Source organism: Pseudorca crassidens, chromosome 6 (genome assembly GCF_039906515.1).
Source record: "Pseudorca crassidens isolate mPseCra1 chromosome 6, mPseCra1.hap1, whole genome shotgun sequence".
NCBI classification, from domain to species: Eukaryota; Metazoa; Chordata; class Mammalia; order Artiodactyla; family Delphinidae; genus Pseudorca; species Pseudorca crassidens.
Window position 1 is genome coordinate 91816850 of NC_090301.1, and position 21344 is coordinate 91838193.

General features: G+C 40.1%; 1 protein-coding gene across 1 annotated transcript in view; it reads right to left on the reverse strand.

The window, feature by feature from the left end:
• THSD7B (thrombospondin type 1 domain containing 7B) overlaps nt 1–21344 on the reverse strand; it is a 1126819-nt gene that overhangs the window by 351358 nt on the left and 754117 nt on the right. Inside the window, exons 12-13 of the mRNA XM_067742059.1 lie at nt 14212–14341; nt 9924–10027 (exon numbers count right to left, since the gene is read on the reverse strand). Coding sequence (XP_067598160.1) covers nt 9924–10027; nt 14212–14341 — 234 coding nt within the window. The remainder of the gene's footprint in view (nt 1–9923; nt 10028–14211; nt 14342–21344) is intronic.

The window sequence follows — 21344 nt, forward strand, 5'->3', positions numbered from 1 at the left end:
TGCTAGATGGGATGCTGCCCGATTCCTGAGTCACCTAACAAAGCCAATTAGATTCTCAAATTTACTAGGTTGAATTTTTTAACAATACTCAAATATTGTATCTCTCTCTCTCTCTTCCCATTTTTATGTTGGTTATTTATGTCAATTATATCAATTTTTTGTGACAATATTGTCCATTTTCATTGACCTAAAACCACTGAATCTTTCAAATTCTTCACTATCCTTTACTCTGTATATAAATGTAGCTAAACATTCTGATTTTTCCATAACACGCCTTTTACGCATATTCCTTGTAATCCATTCCCTAAGTCGCTACTGTGGTACAGGCTTTCAAAACCCTCTGCAGTGTGATTACAAAGCCTTAGTGACTCCCAACCCAGTCTTCCTACTTTCAGTTCCTACTTTCAATATCTTATTAAGAGGTTAATCATCTTATAAACGTACTGAGTTTAATTGACTATAATAGATTTTTAATTCTCATTCTTCATGTGTCTGGGTTAAAAGATTGCTTTGTGTCCCACTATGTGAATCCTTCAAAACATGGTTGGCCTAAAAGAATCATCTGTTTTGCAACTTCTGAATCTACAGTCAGCCCTTGGTGTATGAAGGGCTTTGGTTCCAGGACACCCATTCGGATGCCAAAGTCCATGGATGCTCAAGTCGCTTATATAAAATGGCATAGTACAATCGGCCCTCTATATCCACTGGTTAAACCAATGCCTAATCTGTGGATTCAAACAACCACGGATTGAAATTTGATCTGCAGTTGGTTGAATCCTTGGATATAAAACTCATAGAAATGGAGGGCCACCTGCATACTTACTGAAAAATATCTGCATATAAGTGGCCCCATGCAGTTCAAACCCATGTTGTTCAGGGGTCAGCTATATTCAAATCCAGAGCAAAGGTGTGTCTGAATTTTGATGCTCCTCTGTTAATTTTTAGGGCGTCTCTAAAGTGGGGGGCTCCTTCACGTCTTGCTGCTACTAGAGGAATGTTGAAGCTTCTGTTTTCTTTAGAAATGCAAATTAAAATGTAAAAACATAACCTCCTTTTGATACAATCCTAAGATTGCCCCTGGGCCAAACAGAAATGAATACCTTGACCTTAGTAACCTGAGAGCTAAGGGAAGCTAGGAGATTCACATCTATCTGAAGATACTGAATTCTGGTTCTGAACAAGAGAAGGATAATCCTATTACATTTACACAGTTTGCAGTAGACTTTGAAATTCATATTAACATTCCTGAAGGCGAACATAGTTCTGTAACTAAGAGCCATGCAGTCAGAAGAGAAAATTATTGCTCCTAGTTTAGCAAATAACTGCATTCCTCAAACGAAAAAAAAAAAAACAAAATCCTTCCCATCCCCACTCCTCATCAGGGAAATACCTGCCGGTGATGTGGGTAGCGGGGAGGTGGACAGAGGAGTTACTCTGTGGTTTGCATTATAACTTACTATGTTAAAAACGGAAAGGCTGGCATGAGACAACATCTCTGAACCTTATTTCACATTATGTCACTAAAGCATCATGCCTTAGGTCACTCACTTCCTTTAATATTTATTCTAATTTATTGCCAATTTTTGAAAAATGTACAGATTTTACCTGCAGCAACCATGAAAGCCACGAAGCTAATCCTACCCTAAAACATGCAAAGGAGATGAAAAATAACTCTCAGAATCATTATTCACTTATTAAAATGCAATCTGTGCTATAAGTCCCGCACTTTACTCTCTAAACCAATGCCTATGGTATTGTAAAACCTATTCTTTTGTTAAAATCTAAGGATATTCTCACTTAGAGAGTTGCCCTACGTTGTTAATTTAATTTCTACACTCTAACCTGATCTTTCTTTTATTTTCACACTTTAAAAAATTATATTTAGAAGAGATTTTTTGAAGTTCCTTAAAATATTTATAACGAATAATTTTGGTATCAGGGACTGACTAGTAAGATAAATTAGCAAAGAACATTATGTCCTCCAATTGGTTTTTCTAATGTTTAAGTCAGAACTGGTTAGAAATCCCTCCAAGAATGATATTTGATACAAAGAATAATGGGGTCTGATCTTTTTTCCTATGAGATGAGCACTCAGTTATCAAAAATGAAAACACAAAAGTTATTGATAAAAGTGTTTCTCATTGCCTAGATTGTAAACCCTAGTACTTTGATTTGGGGTCACAAATGGTGTCATGCACTCCCTTCTTGAAATAGACTGGAAAGATATCACCAAATATATTTGCTCATTTAAGAAACAGTTACAGGGCTTTCCTGGTGGCAGAGTGGGTAAGAATCCGCCTGCCAAGGCGGCATACACGGGTTCGAGCCCTGGTCCAGGAAGATCTCACATGCGCAGAGCAACTAAGCCCGTGTGCCACAACTACTGGGCCTGCGCTCCAGAGCCTACAAGCCACAACTACTGAGCTCGCGGGCCACAACTACTGAAGCCTGCATGCCTACAACCCATGCTCCTCAACAAGAGAAGCCACCGCAGTGAGAAGCCCGTGCACCGCACTGAAGAGTAGCCCCTGCTTGCTGCAACTAGAGAAAGCCCGCGGCCTGCAACGAAGACCCACTGCAGCCATAAATAAATAAATAAATAAACAAATAAATAAATAAATAAAAATTTATTAAAAGAAAGAAAGGAACAGTTACATCTATGGACAGAGTTCTGGAGGTAGCTAGAGTTACTCCTGATTCTCCTGGAAATGCCCACAGTTCATAGCTATGTAACTCATTTTTGTTCAAATCTTGAAGCAAATGGAAGAAGTTACCTTTCCCCTTTCCCTCCCTCACCAAATATGGAGATGACAGTGACTGTCTTTGTCTTAGACTATTGCTCAGTCTAGTTGAATCCTGTATGTTTTTTCCCTCTCTGAATCCACTGAAACGACTTCTTGCTGGATCTATATAGATGAATATGACAGAAAATAAACTTGTGCAACTTCTAAGGTTAAATGACTATGACTGCCTCCATGTGGAGAATAAAAAGTCCAATCATCCAGACTCTTAAAATGCAAGGATACGGGCTTCCCTGGTGGCGCAGTGGTTGAGAGTTCGCCTGCCAACGCAGGGGATACGGGTTCGTGCCCCGGTCCGGGAAGATACCACATGCCGCGGAGTGGCTGGGCCCGTGGGCCATGGATGCTGGGCCTGTGCGTCCGGAGCCTGTTGCTCCGCAGCGGGAGAGGCCACAATGGCGAGAGGCCCGTGTACCGAAAAAAAAAAAAAAAAATGCAAAGATACTTGTAAACTTAACTTCTTCCTATTTCTAACTCCCTGCCTTTTAAAAATAAAAGTAATCCAGAACTTATTCTGAAAGTGGATGACTTTGCCCAATTTTTTTTTTTCTGGAAGAGCACCTTTTAAAGAGATCTCTTGATTAAGAGGTACAGACTGCCACCAATAACGTAAATAAGTCATGGGGATGTAATGTACACATAGGGAATATAGTCAATAATATTGTAACAACTTCGTATGGTGATGGATGGTAACTGGTCTTATTGCTGTGATCATTTCATAGTGAATAAAAATATCAGATCACTATGTTGTACACCTGAGACATACAATACTGTATGTTAATTATAACTCAACTTAAAAGATAAAGCGATCCTTTGAATGAAAAGAAACACACAGATTCCATCAAAACTATTGTGGAAGAAGCCTGTGCCTCTCACAGTAACAAAAACCAATTTAAGGAAGAACGAAAAGATTTGACAGAAGATCTGAGATCTTCCTCCTTTGGTCCACATAAACATTGTTCAGTGAGAACAAACCAAAAAAAGAATGCACGTACTTCCTGGAAGTCAAGGATATCTCAGGCAGCACAATTTTGATCTCCGGCACCTACTCTGTATCCATTACAGTGTCATAGATGTCAAGTCTCTCCGCTAGGATAGAGTATACGCATAGACTTTTGAATGAGAGGAAAGCACTACCCTAAAGAAAATTACTGGCAAGTCCATTAAGTCAGTTTTAAAGTAGCCACTGTTGAGTAGCAAAACAAGAATTAGATCATATCCATAGACAAATTCACTCCCCCGGCATCCTCACTTTGTCTTGTTTCAGTACTGATAGTCTACCCTATGAAGGGCAGCTACATCAAAGTATGTTGCAATATTTAAGTTTCTTCCTCTTATATTTTCATTTGCCATAAAAGCTGAGCTATCATCCCTTCTTAATTCAGATAAAGTACAAGAAGCTGTGCAGAGAGAATACCCAGCTCTCCCTGAAGGATGGTACAGTTAGGACGATGGAACCCAAATTCCCATTTCCTTGAAGATGGTATAAATGCTTAGTGACAGCTGTAATTCTACCTGCCCTTCCATGTTCTTTTCTTTTTCTTCTTTTTTGATTACAAAAGTATTAAAGTATTATATAAATGTATTCTTACTATAAGTCAATTAACCAGGTCAGCAATATAAACACAATGAGATAAAACAAGGAGCACTTCTGTCTGGGGCAGTTTAATGGCTTAGAAATTATAAAAGACCTTTCTAATGAAAAAGGAAAAAAAAAACTGGATCAAATATATATCTTCTAAATGGATTGCTGGGCTGGCCCACAGGAAAGGAACCCATAAAGCACAAAACGAAGTAAGAACTTGGGATGCAAGGTAAGCAAGAGAGACAACCTTTATCCTCAGGGTTTCTATTAAATTTTGGAGAACCAAGTTTCCACTTTCATGACTTCAAGAACTGTTATGGAGAACCTCATAAAATACCCCATACTAGAAGTGATGACCACAAAGGCTGGTCCTTAGCATAAGGGTAGACTGGAAATAGACAGGCCAAGTAACATGTCTTGGCAAGACCACTTACATGTCTACAATTTAACATTGGGTAGTGAGAGGACCAAAATCTCTTGTGAGAATTTATAATCCCAAACTGGCCTGAATTCATGCCTCCCTCTGTGATTTAAAAAATCCTGGGGCTTCCCTGGTGGCACAGTGGTTGAGAGTCCGCCTGCCAATGCAGGGGACACGGGTTCGTGCCCCGGTCCAGGAGGATCCCACATGCCGCGGAGCAGCTGGGCCCGTGAACCATGGCTGCTGAGCCTGCGCGTACGGAGCCCGGGCTCCTCAATGGGAGAGGCCACAACAGTGAGAGGCCCGCGTACCGCAAAAAAAAAAAAAATCCTGAAATAGAAATTTAAATGGAAAGTGTTTCCAGCTTGCTCGGGCTTCCATGGGACTGAAGGGTGTAAAAGCTGCCTGACCAGAATGCCCAAGCAGGGGGAGGAAGGGACTGAGGGTCTCCTAATTCCTTCTTCAGACTTTCCTTTGACCCTCCTGACTTCAGTATAGCCCCTTGCCTCCACTCTCCTCTGCCTGTTGTCCTAAGTCCACGACCTCTCTGGTTCTAACATCCACAGAGAATAAACCTCCAGGCTCCCACAAAAATAGCAATAGGTCGGAGCCTGACTCTGCAAGGTGAAGGGCTGGGTGTGGAGAGTGTTCACTGCTCTTTAGTCAGACTCTCAAAAGCTCCTGATTTTTCTCCCATCCCCTATACACACGCGCGCTCACACGCGCACACACACACAGCCCGCACACACACACAGCCCGCACACACACACAGCCTTGCCCACTTCCTTTTGCAGAGGTGGTGCCTTTCCAGAGTTGTCCAGGCCAAATCATCTTGTTTCTCTTCAGCCTCTACACCTTCAACTGCGCCAACACTTAGGTATAATCCTGCTCTGCAAAGTACTTTCCCTATATCTCCATCCACTTTCTACATCATACAGTATGGTTGAGGTTACAGATGGCCCTAATTTACTTGAAGGTGAGCTTATTGCGCTCCTTGTTTTTAGGAACAATTTTATAAAGGGGATCTCATTGAAGGTTACTTTTTTGTTACTCTTTCATGTTTTCCGTGCTGGTTTTGAAGTAATTTTAGAGAAAAGATGGGAGTAGAAATATCTTGGCTCCACTGTCTTAAAATTGGAGACCCATCTTACTGCTTTAAAAGTGTAAATTTCCCAACAAGTAAACACAAGGAATTCTCTAATGGTGGAGTCTAACTTGGGGAAAACTCAGGTATCTACTTTGCCTACTTTAAAGGATGATCTGGCCTCCAGCCGGAATCCATTTAAAATACTTCTAAGACAGATAGAATAAGTTACCGTTATAGGATAAGATTCCACACAGTTGAGGAGCAATGTCTCTGCAGAAGGTACTAAATGGCTTTGCAGTGAAAACAAACCGTAATGATACTCTAGTATCACAGAGCATCAGAGTCCAGGTCAACATATAGAGTTAAGTTGTGCCCTGCACAAAGGTACCATTTTTAAAAGACTATTTATGTAGGTTTTGCTGATCTAGATATTTTATAGCAACTCTGCAGCAGAAAGCAAGCACAAGTCTTGTAATAACAAGATTATATTATTATAATTTTCTGACATATGGAAGTAAAACGTTTTCAGGAAGTGGTCCCTTCTTGTAAATTACAGAATCACTGTATAGCCTCCTAGCAGCCCTGAATCAACTACCTTGCAAATCAAATTCACATTTGCAAATGTTCCCACAGGGACATCATTTCCAAGGCGTAACTATTATGGACTGAATTCTAACCCCCAAAATTCATATGCTGGAACCCTGACCCCAAATATTAATGTACTTGGAGAAAATAAAGACGGCAGAAGCAGTCTGCTCTAACCTGGCAAGGCCAGCAATATACTCTCACTGTCCTTCCTCGAGGGCCTATCAACTTCTAGCCCTATTTCATATATTAGTTTGCAGGGATCTGATCACTTTTCCTTCAACAACATATCACATTGGCCTTTACGCTGGTGACTATCTTGATGGGACCTAGTGAGCAAGAAGAAACAACTACCCTGGACTCATTGGTAAGACATCTTCATGTCAGAGAGCGGGAAATAAAAAACTTGAGAAAATTCAGTAGCCTTCGACCCCAGTGACATGTCTAAAGGTCCAGTGGTGTGAGGCATGTTGAGATATCGCTTCTATGGAGAAGACAGGTTGTTACATCTGGCCCCTCCTACAACCAAAATAAAGACACAACATCTATCGTACCTCTTCGGATTCCAGGCAACATAGTCCTCATTTGGGTGTGTATTCACTCTAGCCCATTTGCCAGGGGATCTGAAAAGCTGCTAGTTTTGAGTGGGATCCAGAAAAGAAAAGGCTCTGTAACAGCTCCAGACTGCTCTGCCACTTGGGGCACAGAATCCAGCAGATTCAATGGTGCTTGAAGTGTCAGTGGCAGACAGGGATGCTGACTGGCAGGTTCCTATAGGTCAATTGCAGTTTAGGTCCTTAGGACTGTGGAGCAAAGCCCTGCCATCCTCTGCAGGTAGCTTTACTCCATTTGAGGGACAGCTACAGCCTTAGTAGAGGCTGAATGCTTAACCATGGGCCACCAGAGTTACCATGCAAACTCGATATTATCTGACCCTTCAAGCCACAAGGTAGGGCATACACGGCAGCACTCCATCATCAAATGGAAGTGGTATATGTGTGACTGAACCCAAGTAGGCCCTGAAGGCATAATAAGTTACATGAAGAAGTAGCCCAACTGCCCATGGTCCCCACTCCTGCTAAGCTACCTTCTCTCTCCCAGCCTGCACATATGTCCTCTTAGGGAGTCTCCCACAATCAGCTGACAGAGGCAAAGAAGACTTGGGGCTGGTTTACAGATGGTTCTGCATGATATGTGGGCACAACCCCTAAATGGGCAGCTGCAACACTATAGCCCTTTTCTGAGATATCCCTGAAATACAGAGGGGAAGGGAAGCCTTCCCAGTGAATAGAACTTCAAGCAGTAAACCTGGTTGTTCACTTTGTTAAGAAGGAGAAATGGCCAGATGTGGGATCATGTACAGATCCACAGGCTGCAACCAATGATTTTGCTGGATGGTCAAGGACTTAGAAGGAACATGACTGGAAAACTGGTGACAAGGAAATTTAGGGAAGTGGTACGTGGAAAGACTTTTCTGAATGGCCAAAAATGTGAACATATTTGGGTCCCACGTGAATGCTCCCTAAAATGTGACCTGGATTGAGGAGGATTTTAATAATCCAGTGGATAGGATGACCCATTCTGTGGATACCAGTCAGCCTCTGTCCTCAGCTACCCCTGGCACTGTCCAATGAGCTCATGCACAAAGTGGCCATGGTGGTAGGAAGGAAGGTTATGCATGGGCTCAGCACGGTGGACTTCCATTTACCCAGCGCGACCTGGCTGCAACCACATCTGAGTGCCCAGTCTGCCAGCAGCAGGGGCCAATGCTGAGTCCCCAGTATGGCGTCATTCCCCGTGGTGATCAGCCAGCTAGATGGTGGCAGGTTGATTACACTGGACTACTTCCATCATGAAGGTGCAGTGTTCTGTTCTTACCAGAATAGGTACTTACTCAAATAGGATAAGGATTTGCCTTTCCTGCACACGATGCTTCTAGCAAAATTACCTACCATTCATAGACTTACATAATGCCTTGTCCATAGTCATGGTATTCCACACCACACTGCTTCTGATAAAGGAACTCAGTTCACAGCAAGTGACATGTGGCAATGGACCCACGCTCATTGAATTCATGGTCTTACCATGTTCCCCACCATCCTGAAGCAGCTGGCTTGATAAGATGGTGAAAAGGTCTTCTGAAGACTCATTTAGAGTACCAATTAGGTGGCAATACCTAGCAGGGTTGGGAAAAAGTTTTCCAGAAGCATCCAATATATGGTGTTTTCCCTCCCATAGCCAGAATTCACAGGCCCAGGGGTCAAGGGTGGGAATGAGAATGGCACAACTTCTTATTACCCATAGTGATCCACTAGTAAAATGTTTGCTTTCTTTTCCTCTGCAGTCTTATGCTCTGCTACCCTATAAGCCCTTATTTCCAAAGGGAGGAATGCTTCCACTAAAAACACAGCAATGATTCCATTGAACTAGAAGTTAAAACTGCCACCCGCCCACACTGGGCTTCTTATGCCTGTGAATCAGCAAAGAAGGGAGTTACTGTGCTCGCTGGGATGACTGATCCTGATTAATACAATAACCTATCCAACAGGAAGAAAAACAATTCTCAATATGCCTTTTAGTTGAAGTATGAGACCAGCGATATGCAGTTGGTCCTACAAGGTCTGATTTTGCTACATACATCCCTTTAGTAACAGACTGGTCAGATTTTTAAGAATAAAGCACTTCTTCTCATTCCGCACTTTGGTCTGAGTGCTCCCTGGTTGCAAACTGTCTTTTTGGTGTGTGCACAATAAACTTCTACTAATTAAAAAAAAGAATAAATAAAATGAAAAAAAAAGAATAAAGCACTTTTTATCAAACCTCAAATCATTGGCATCTAGATTATGAATGAAACAAAACAGTGAGCAATCTGATGAGTTTCTGAGTGGTTTTCAGAGATTTCAAAATGCCACACCTTCTAGACATTGATGATAAACGGCACTTTTACTCAGATCCAGAAGCCTATGCACAGCATCTTCCAGAAATTTTAATGGTTCCTTTCTATGTATATTACATATAAAACATACTCTAAGTATGTGTATAACAACCAGGTTTAAGTCATGATTATTATGATTAGTTAATTCATTCAACAAATATTTAATGAGCAGCTAAAAAGTACAATATGTACTATTGGGTCCAATCTTGACACATCCTTCATTCCTTGACTAATATCCAACATGCACTTGGACCACCAGCACTGGCGTATGCTAATGGCTGAGAACAGATATTTGCTTACATTGCATTAGTCCTTAGGTGCACTAGCTAGTTATGGTTAAAATATCACCATTAACTAATGCCAAACTTAAACTCAAACAGTAATAAATATAAATAATCCAAGCCAATAAGATCACAACTTATTCAAATATAAAAATAGGCAACGGTTTATAAGAGCAACATAATTTCGAATTACATTTGAATAGAAAAACTGTTTTAAAGTTCCCTTACCTCTTATTTGCACCCCCTTTCCGCAGGCTTCACTGGTGCCCATTATTCCCTGCCTGACAGACTCTGGCACTAAGATACAGGGGCTCCATTTCTGTGGCCTCCACCTGTGATGACAAAGAATAGCAGACTAGAAATTTCACCATGACAAACATACAAAAGAAATATCTGAAACAGGTGAATTTGAAATCCAGAAACATAAAGGTAGTAATTCAATAAAAATGGATTTGAAACCAATGTCATAAAAGGGAGCTCTGGCACACACTAGGGATGGTAACAGTCCCTCTGCCCCAGATCCATGGTTAATGCAATAATTCCACTTTTTAAAATGTGGACGTTTTGCACACAAAGTGGCCATAAATAGCATTAGAAGCATAGAACAAATCTAGAAGGCTTAGCTCTTTACGAACTAAAAATTGTTTAAAGAAAAACAGTAAAAGAAAATAAAAGAGAGAAAATCGCTATGTCCCATTGGAGCATTAGAGAATCAAGGTTTGAACACCTGAAAATTTTGGGTGCAAGCTTTCACACTTGATCTTCTGCTTCAAATTTTTCACAAGGTGTTTCCTAGGACTTTGGCGTAGCTCAAATGTCTCAGTAGGTTATAGAGTAAAAGGGAGGTGGGGGGCCATGGGGACTTACCTTATGTGATCGTTCCTCTCAGGGAAGAGGAATGGATCTGTCTCTGAAGAATTACCAATATTTCTTCTCCACAGAGGAAACAGGATCTAAGGAAACCTTCTGGCTTTCTTTTAAGGTGAACAAAACTCTACTTTTATGACCCACAGGACAGACTATGATTTAAGTCCCTAAACCTGTGTCTTCAGAATAGTCCAAAAAACCCAAACTCTAAATGTAACCATAGAGTCTCCTCTTTCACCGGGTATATTTTTACCCTTTTTCACATGGGCCAATACCTCTGAAAACAGATGCTACTTCAAAAAATGAAACAGAAACATGAAGTAAAAATATTACTGACCAGTCTTGCAAGATGAAACAATTCAGAGATCTGTTGCACATCAACGTGCATGTAATTAACGCTACTACCTTGTATACTTAAAAATGTTTAAGATGGCAATCTCTGCTCTACAGCAAAGTGACTCAGTTTTACACATGTACACATTCTGTTTTTTAATATTCTTTTCCATTATGGATTGGCAAAACATTGTAAATCAACTATACTTCAATTTAAAAAAAAGTGAATTTAGCAAAAAAAAAAGTTTCAGATGGTAAGTTTTATGTTATATGATTTTACCGCAATAAAAAAGAAGTCTCAGCAAAAGAAAAAATAATGTATATCAGAACATGGAGCAGACTTTCTTTGCTCAGGAAAAGTCACTTCAAAAGATTCTCTTAGTCATGTGAATATAGATTCATACAGCGTGTGGAGATCACTTAACATAGCCCGGCTTTAATCTCTGCACTCACCACCACCTCTCCCCCATCTAGACTAGGTGAGTCTCAGGTGTCTTGAACAATTGGAGGTAAGTGAGGCAGTGGTGGTGTTAAGGGAGAGATAACAGACCATCTTTCAGAATCAAGCAAAGTACATTAAAATATAAAAGTAAAAAGTACATATCATTGAACTCATTCAAGTGGCCTCCATAATGAGAATAACTGAAGAGCTAGGGAGAAATCAGGAAACAGGTAAATAGAAAAACCTGTCACATTTAAAGAAATCACCTATTACTTTTAAGTAGTAGAAATTTACTTTGTAGATGCATAGACACATTAAGCATAGTTCCAAAACACAGAAACTGAAATGGTAGGGGGTTTAATTTAGCTTTTCAACTAGGACATGTCATTCACTCAGATCCCTCAAGTTCACAAAAGACTTTCTAATGTGAGATCAAGGGATTCAATCTAGCTTAGCATGCTAAATAAAAGGAAGACATGTCCAGGACTCTCTTGCTAGACTCTTAGTTTTAGAAGGATAAGCCTGGGCTCAGAGATGTTAAGTGACATGTCTGAGATCGCACTCGTCAGGGCAGGCCAGCTGTCAGTCCTAAAGCCCTCAATGCTAAGCCACAAACTCCTGCGGACACCCCACTGCCAATTCTATACAGGGGCACATCGCCCATGCTGTCTTCCCTTTTGCTTATACTGCTGGCCACTCCAAAATGTGCCTCAATTGCATATTGATTATTTTGAATTAAAGTTACTTTAAAAATGGTTAATGTAAGAAGGACACTCTGACCCTCCCTTCTGTCTCCCTGAAAGCAGGAAATAGATCTCTCCTGTGAAAGGTGCCCTCCCTACATCTGGAGGTGGAAGGACACCCTTATCACCAGAGATAGGGAATTCCGGGCTATATAAACAAACCTGTTACCATTTAAACTTACTACCCCAAGCCCAAACTCTTTCATGTCAAGATTGAGCACCCAAACCCTACGTTTCTTCGTCCTGTCAATTCTTCACAGATTTATCGTTGCTCTGTCTAAAAAGTATAAAAGTTGCCTGTTTTGGCCACTTCTAAGGTACAATTTCTATGGGACCTCCATGCATATGAATTAAAATTTGTTTCATTTTCTCTGGCTAATCTGTCTCATGTCAATTGTATTATTAGGCCAGCCACAAGAACTCAAGAAACGTAGAGGAGGAAATTTCCCCTCTCCGACACTTACTAAATTAACATGGTGGGAAATGCTCAAACTTACAGAAAAATTTCTATAGGCATTTTGATTCTGTTTTAATTTGGTAAACGTGAGAATGTCTCACCTTAATGGAATTAGAAAAAGAAGAATCAGAAGAAAATGATAAAGGTCTACATTAACTTGCCTCCCTAAGAAACCAATGAGGGGAAAGCAAAATCTAAATTGGAAACATATTGCTCAAAATTCAAGGATGTTTGACTAAAGGGCATAGACTCACACTGGCAACTTGGACACATGTTAAACAACGCATCAGGAGACATGATACAATCATCCCATCCATGTACAGTGGAACTGATTTCTGGGGAAAATGGCAGGAGGTCACTGATGGAAACTAGTTCAAACATGAGTGACTAAATTGAAGTGCAACACGAGAGTAAAGAGAGTGGACAATAGGAAGGAGAGCCCACTAACAGTTTCCAGGATTTTCTCTGATTATAATAGCACTGGGCTCATAAAATGTCTAAAAATATTTGATTTGGCTAATTTTTTCAATTGGCTACCTTCTCTGAGAGCTTTTCTTGCTGAGCTCAGAAGTCTCCATATTTATATGTGGCACAAAAGGAAGGATATTGACAGTGTTCCCACAATGGCCCTGTGGATGATGAGCAAAAACTGGTAGTCTGGGCTTGTTCCAGTGTTTTTTTTTTGTTTTTTTTTTTGTTTTGCGGTACCCGGGCCTCTCACTGTTGTGGCCTAACCCATTGCAGAGCACAGGTTCCGGACGCACAGGCTCAGCGGCCATGGCTCACGGGCCCAGCCGCTCCGCGGCATGTGGGATCCTCCCGGACCGGGGCACGAACCCGTGTCCCCTGCATCGGCAGGCGGACTCTCAACCACTGCGCCACCAGGGAAGCCCGCTAAAGGCATTTTTAAGTGTGCTGATAACAGCACAATTTTTAAGACCATGGTCTTGTTTTCACAAATAAGTAAAACTCAACAGTGATTGAATTTAATCCAGAAGTCCTTTAAAGAAGTGTTTCAATCCAATGTTAAAAGAATGGAAGTTTATGACTAAACTCACAAACCTCAGGTGTTGTTTTTATAAACAGTAATCACCAACTTGCCAAGGGGCACATATAGGTAACATATAAAGTTGAAAAGGTACTCATTTTCTTTTCTAAAAACAAAAATTTCTCCATAGGTTAAACTTTTTTCTAAGATTTCTTAAAATGTGTATATGACAAAAATTGCGAACCAGAACCATTTTTGAACTACAATACACAATTATTATAGAAGTACACATTTGTTCTTAGTTCTTGATTAAAGGCTTTAGGATGAGAACAATAGAATGAGGTAAGTTGTGTGTGTGTGTTTGCAAGGACCTCCTTCTGAATCTCTCTGGATCCTGATCCTGAAAATTGATTGCCTGGGTGGCGGAGCTCCAGCAGCTCACTTACAATCAAAACATGATTGTTTCTTTTTTTCTTCCTGTTAATTAGACTTTGATATTCTTTACTTTCAAAATCTATTCCAGATAAGAGGGGAAAAACAGTGAGATATCTGAAGATAAACAATGCTATTACCTCTTTGTATTTCTCACTACATGTGTTTCATATAATAATCATATATTATATGAAAGGAAATAGGTCATGACTTATTCTAAGGTCTAATGATTATTTTAAAAGGTAATTAATTACCGATATATGGGGCACAATGACACATCTTCACACTCTCGCTCTTCAAATAAGGTATCTGGGCATTCTTGGCCTCCGTTGGCTGCTTCTTGGATGATAATCCTGTATCGAGACTGTTTTATTGTGGCATTTCCTGAAGTAAAGAAAAAATAAAATTATAGTGCCCTTCTATGTGGATGCAGAAAATAGTCCAGGGTTAGGGAGCAACTGATAAAAGACAAAAAGAAAGAGAAGAAATAAGAACCTGTGGAAAGACTACTTGGGAAACGAGAATAACAAGCAAAGACCAGGGATTAATACACAATCTTACTTCTATGAGGAAGACACGTCACACTTAATAATTGTAATTTCAAATCTATGTGTTCTAATATGCGAAGACTGTTTCCCACTGTCTTAATATATTTTAAATTAATCAGAATCTATATTACGTTTGGCATAAAAGTTCTATGGCATAATCTGAGAAACTTCAGAAATGCTCTTTAATCTCAAAACAACAGCTCAGGGGGCTAATATTTTACTATTAGCGATTCACTCCCTCAGGAGGGACACTTCCTTCTTTAGGCTACTTTTTACTCTGCAAATACTCTTATTAAAATTAATACATTAGTAGCATATTTATTTATAGGTATTAGTTTATTTGATTTCTTATTCCTCATAACCTGAGATAATATGGGTATAACTGGAATTTAGAGAAGAGGCACTAAAATTATAACCAAATGAAACATAGACATATGTCTTGCTGGTGATTCTGCTGAGCTGCAGAAGTGGTAACAGGCGCCTCGATAAAAAGACAGCTGATGTTCACTTTAACAGGGGAGGGCATTCATTTCATAATCTGTAGATGCCTTCTAGTCAACAGCAACTACCAAAATCAATGATGCTGTTTAGCAGCTACTTCAATTACCGTGTGTGAGATATTGCACTTGATACGCAGATACAAATTCTTGAACTTACAGTTAAACAGAAAGAAGAGGGGGGCAGATAGATACGCAACTACTTATGAGACGTTGTAGAGTAAAAAGCTTCAGACAGTGGACACGGTCAGGAGAGTATAGAAGGAAACGTAATCATTTTTAACTCGGAAATCTAAGGCAGCTCCTTGGGGAGGGCAGATTTTATCCTGGCACTTGAGGGCTAAGTAGAAAAAAATTTTGTTTTCAGAAAGAGAAGGACAAATACCGCATGATATCACTTTATGTGGAATATAAAATATGACACAAATGAACTTTTATGAAACAGAAACGGACTCACAGACATAGAGAACAGACTTGTGGTTACTAAGGGGGGACTGGGGGGAGGGAAGGATTGGGAGTTTGGGATTAGCAGATGTAAGCTCTTATATATAGAATGGATAAACAAGGTCCTACTGTATAGCATAGGAAACTATATTCAATATTCTGTGATAAATCATAATGGAAAAGAACATATTAAAAAAAAGAATGTGTATATATGTACAACTGAATCATGTTGCTGTATAGCAGAAATTAACACAACCATATTTCAATTAAAAAAAGAAAAAACAATTTTAAAGCCTGAAGCCATTTCAGGTCAAGGGAACAGTTTGAGAATAGGCACTAAGATATAAGGGTGCATGGACTTTACAGAGAAAGACACATAATTGCATTCAGGAGGAAGATGTGTGTGTGTGTGTGTGTGTGTGTGTGTGTGTGTGTGTGTGTGTGTAGGCCTTGTGGGCCAGTGCTTCTAGGGGCCTGGGGAGAAGCACAGAGAGGATTATAAAGCATGGAGAGAAGGGGAAGCATAGGAGAAAACTGAAAAAATTTTTAGGTTTAAGACAGATAATGGGGACTTCCCTGGTGGCACAGTGGTTAAGAATCCACCTAGGGGACACAGGTTCGATCCCTGGTCTGGGGAGATCCCACATGCCAAGTAGCAACTAAACCCACGAGCCACCAACTACTGAAGCCTGTGTGCCTAGAGCCTGTGCTCCACAACAAGAGAAGCCACCGCAATGAGAAGCCCGCGCACCACAACGAAGAGTAGCCCCTGCTTGCCACAGATAGAGAAAGCCCGCACGCAGCAACAAAGACCCAATGCAGCCAAAAATAAACAAAAATAAATTAATTAAAAAAAAAAAACGAACCTAGGAGACTTATACCAAAAAAAGAAAAAAAGACAGAAAATGGACATAACCATATAAAGAAGAAAATTTCTAGAAAGCCAGTACACTAAGCAGAGCAAAACAAAAGGACAGAAAAGGAGCTTTCATTAATATTATATATTCACATGGTTTCTAAAAAATTGTAGCACAAAAAGACTTACTATATAAGTATAGTGAGAAGCAACTGACCTAAAACCCTTTCTCTGTCCTCCTCCTCCCAGAACACTCTGAACTCTTTCTGTATTTAGTTCTTCTGTGGTTACCTCCAAATCTATAAATAATATGTTCATGTCATCGCTTCTCATTTTATTAACTTTAGACATCATCTATTGATTTTCTGCTATAACTGATGAGTATTTACTCTGCACCATCTTTCAATTTTTTATAATTGTGTCACTATTTTTATGCCTCTCCCAGTTATTTAAAGGCTTTAAATAACCTGTATTTTTTTCCATCCCATCCTCATTCCCGTCCTCCATCAGATCAGCCACCAGGGTTCTAAAGAGTCTTCCTGGGTAGACGAGCTTCCTCGTCTATTGCCACCCACTTCCTGCTAAGTTAGGTCCTGGCTTCCTGTGCTGCATCGCCAGTTTCTCTGCTCTTCACTCTGTCCACTGAACCTTTCATAAATGAGTTTAGATCTCTCACCCACTGGTGGTTCTCTCCTTCTGTTTTTGACAAGAAACTGGAGCTTTTAAAATTCATTTCTACCACTTTAAGAGATTATGAAAAGGGGAGACCAACACACTTGTATATTTCATGATCCTGAACTGAGTTAAGGAGATGCATGGGGTCTTTTCCATCTACTCCATTTTTTTGGCTCTTCTTTAACCTGCTTTGTACCGAGAGATCTGACTATAGAAGGTATGTATTAGTGGCCACCTTGTGCATTGGCTTCTGGTTGGCTTTGGCCCTAAGTGATTTAGGGCACACAGTGGAAGGAAAAAAATGTTGATAAAAGGAGGGAAAAGGGGAGAGAGAGAGAGAGAGAGAGAGAGAGAGAGAGAGAGAGAGGGAGGGAGGGAGGGAGGGAGGGAGGGAGGGAGGGAGAGAGAGAGGGATCAGGGTATTTATTCCTCCAGATTTCATCCTCTGAATCAACTCACAAAGCCACAGTTCCTACGGAGTGGTGCTCTCCTGCAGCTACTTTCTCTGAGTTCTTCTAACTGCTCCTACCCATATCAACTTTCAGGCTCCCAACTTTCCCTAGCCAGGTACTGTCAGTTTACATTAACCCTGTCCACTCCTTTGTAAACAGTTCCTTCATTGAATTTTCCCCAGTTACCCCATATGAGTGGGCCACTTATTTCCTACCAGGACATGCTTATAAAATCAAAGGAAAGTTGCTACTATTTGACAGAGAGGAATGGTATAAGTGGCCCCTTTATAATGTAGTTAAAGCTCAGTGAGGAGTATGGGAAAAGAAGCTTAAGAAGAAAAAAAAGTGTAATTAAAACAGTTCTGTATAATAATATATTAATACAATCTATCTCCATTTGGGTGGGGACAATCCAGATAAATAATTGTGCCTTTAGGAAAAAGAAAAAGTCTCTTCCACCACTGTCAATTCATTCCAATTACACTGTACTTACTCTGATAATTATCGTTTACCTTTAGGATGCACACATGAATATGTGTGTATGTGTGTGTTTTGTCCAAGTGTTATCTTAGGAGACCGGAAATAAAGATCGAAGACAATAGGAGAAATTAAAGGGTTCACTTTACGCCACATTGAGAGAGAGCATGGATCAATGCCTCTCCCTTCATAGGGCATGCACAAGCGTGCACACACACACACCACACACAGTGAACACTCACACATAGAGGTATTCTACTTTAGGTGTAATCCCAGATCAAATAATTTGCAGTTTGGGAAAAAGAGCTGCATTGATTATCATGCCCTGTAGATGTTCAGGTGAAGGCTGAGAAGGGTGGGTTCTATGTGCAAAACAAACTTTTAGAATTGAGTTCAGGTTTTTTAAAGAGAAAACTAACTGGCACTGTACAGAAATTAAGAAATATTTATATGTCTTTGAAGAGAGAGAGAACCAAGGGAGGATCCTGATGAAGGGAAACGCCACCAGGATCTGGGAGACACCTGTTAAGAGTTTCTAAGTGAACATGTGTGTTTCTTTTGCCTTCAACATTGGAATGGTCACATTCAGCATTCAGTTTTTTGGTTGTTTGTTTGTTTTTAACATCTTTATTGGAGTATAATTGCTTTACAATGCTATGTTAGTTTCTGCTTTATAACAAACTGAATCAGTCATACATATACATATGTTCCCATAACTCTTCCCTCTTGCATCTCCCTCTCTCCCACCCTCCCTATCCCACCCCTCTAGATGGTCACAAAGCACCGAACTGATCTCCCTGTGCTATGCAGCTGCTTCCCACTAGCAATCTATTTTACGTTTGGTAGTGTATATATGCCCATGCCACTCTCTCACTTTGTCACAGCTTACCCTTCCCCCTCTCCATATCCTCAAGTCCATTCTCTAGTAGGCCTGTGTCTTTATTCCCATCTTACCCCTAGGTTCTTCATTACCATTTTTTTTCTTAGATTCCATATATATGTGTTAGCATACGGTATTTGTTTTTCTCTTTCCGACTAATTTCACTCTGTATGACAGACTCTAGGTCCATCCACATCACTACAAATAACTCAATTTTGTTTCTTTTTATGGCTGAGTAATATTCCATTGTATATATGTATCACATATTCTTTATCCATTCATCTGTCGATGAACACTTAGTATGCTTCCATGTCCTGGCTATTGTAAACAGAGCTGCAATGAACATTGTGGTACATGACTCTTTTTGAATTATTGTTTTCTCAGTGTATACGCCCAGTAGTGGGATTGCTGGGTCGCATGGCAGGTCTATGTGTAGTTTCTTAAGGAACCTCCATACTGTTCTCCATAGTGGCTGTATCAATTTACATTCTCACCAACAGTGCAAGAGGGTTCCCATTTCTCCACACCCTCTCCAGCATTTATTGTTTCTAGAATTTCTTTTTTTTTTTGCGGAACACGGGCCTCTGACTGTTGTGGCCTCTCCTGTTGCGGAGCACAGGCTCCGGAGGCGCAGGCTCAGCGGCCATGGCTCACGGGCCTAGCTGCTCCGTGGCATATGGGGTCTTCCCGGACCAGGGCACGAACCTGTGTCCCCTGCATCAGCAGGCAGGCTGTCAACCACTGCGCCACCAGGGAAGCCCCTGTTTCTAGATTTTTTGATGATGGTCATTCTGACTGGTGTGAGATGATATCACATTGTAGTTTTGATTTGCATTTCTCTAATGATTAATGATGTTGAGCATTCTTTCTTGTCTTTCTTGGCAATCTGTATATCTTCTTTGGAGAAATGTCTATTTAGGTCTTCTGCCCATTTTTGGATTGGGTTGTTTGTTGTTTTGGTTATTGAGATGGTTGTAAATTTTGGACATTAATCCTTTGTCAGTTGCTTCATTTGCAAATATTTTCTCCCATGCTGAGGGTTGTCTTTTGCTCTTGTTTATGGTTTCCTTTGCTGTGCAAAAGCTTTGACGTTTCATTAGGTCCCATTTGTTTAGTTTTGTTTTTATTTCCATTTCTCTAGGAGGTGGGTCAAAAAGGATCTTACTGTGATTTATGTCATAGAGTGTTCTGCCTATGTTTTCCTCTAAGAGTTTGATAATGTCTGGCCTTACATTTAGGTCTTTAATCCATTTTGAGTTTATTTTTGTGTATGGTGTTAGGGAGTGTTCCAATTTCATACTTTTACATGTACCTGTCCAGTTTTCCCAGCACCACTTATTGAAGAGGCTGTCCTTTCTCCACTGTATATTTTTCCTCCTTTATCAAAGATAAGGTGACCATATGTGCGTGGGTTGATCTCTGGGCTTTTTATCCTGTTCCATTGATCTGTCTTTCTGTTTTTGTGCCAGTACCATACTGTCTTGATTACTGTAGCTTTGCAGTATAGTCGGAAGTCAGGAAGCCTCATTCCTCCAGCTCCATTTTTCATTCTCAAGATTGATTTGGCTATTCGGGGTCTTTTGTGTTTCCATACAAATTGTGAAATTTTTTGTTCTAGTTCTGCGAAAAATGCCAGTGGCAGTTTGATAGGGATTGCATTGAATCTGTAGATTGCTTTGGGTAATAGAGTCATTTTCACAATGTTGATTTTTCCAATCCAAGAACATGGTATAACTCTCCATCTATTTGTGTCATCTTTAATTTCTTTCATCAGTGTCTTATAATTTTCTGCATACAGGTCTTTTGTCTCCTTAGGTAGGTTTATTCCTAGATATTATATTCTTTTTGTTGCAATGGTAAATGGGAGTGTTTTCTTAATGTCACTTTCAGATTTTTCATCATTAGTGTATAGGAATACCAGAAATTTCTGTGCATTGGTTTTCTATCCTGCTACTTTACCAAATTCATAGCTCTCGTAGTTTTCTAGTAGCATCTTTAGGATTCTCTATGTATAGTATGTCATCTGCAAAGAGTGACAGCTTCACTTCTTCTTTTCCAATTTGGATTCCTTTCATTTCCTTTTCTTCTCTGATTGCTGTGGCAAAAAATTCCAAAACTACGTTGAATAAGAGTGGTGAGACTGGGCAACCTTGTCTTGTTCCTGATCTTAGTGGAAATGCTTTCAGTTTTTCACCATTGCGGATGATGTTGGCTGTGGGTTTGTTACATATGGCCTTTATTATGTTGAGGAAAGTTCCCTCTATGCCTACTTTCTGCAGGGTTTTTATCATAAATGGGTGTTGAATTTTGTCGAAAGCTTTCTCTGCATCTATTGAGATGATCATATGTTTTTTCTCCTTCAGCTTGTTAATATGGTGTATCACGTTGATTGATTTGCGTATATTGAAGAATCTTTGCATTCCTGGAACAAACCCCACTTGATCATGGTGTATGATCCTTTTTATGTGCTGTTGGATTCTGTTTGCTAGTATTTTGTTGAGGATTTTTGCATCTATGTTCATCAGTGATATTGGCCTGTAGTTTTCTTTCTTTGTGAC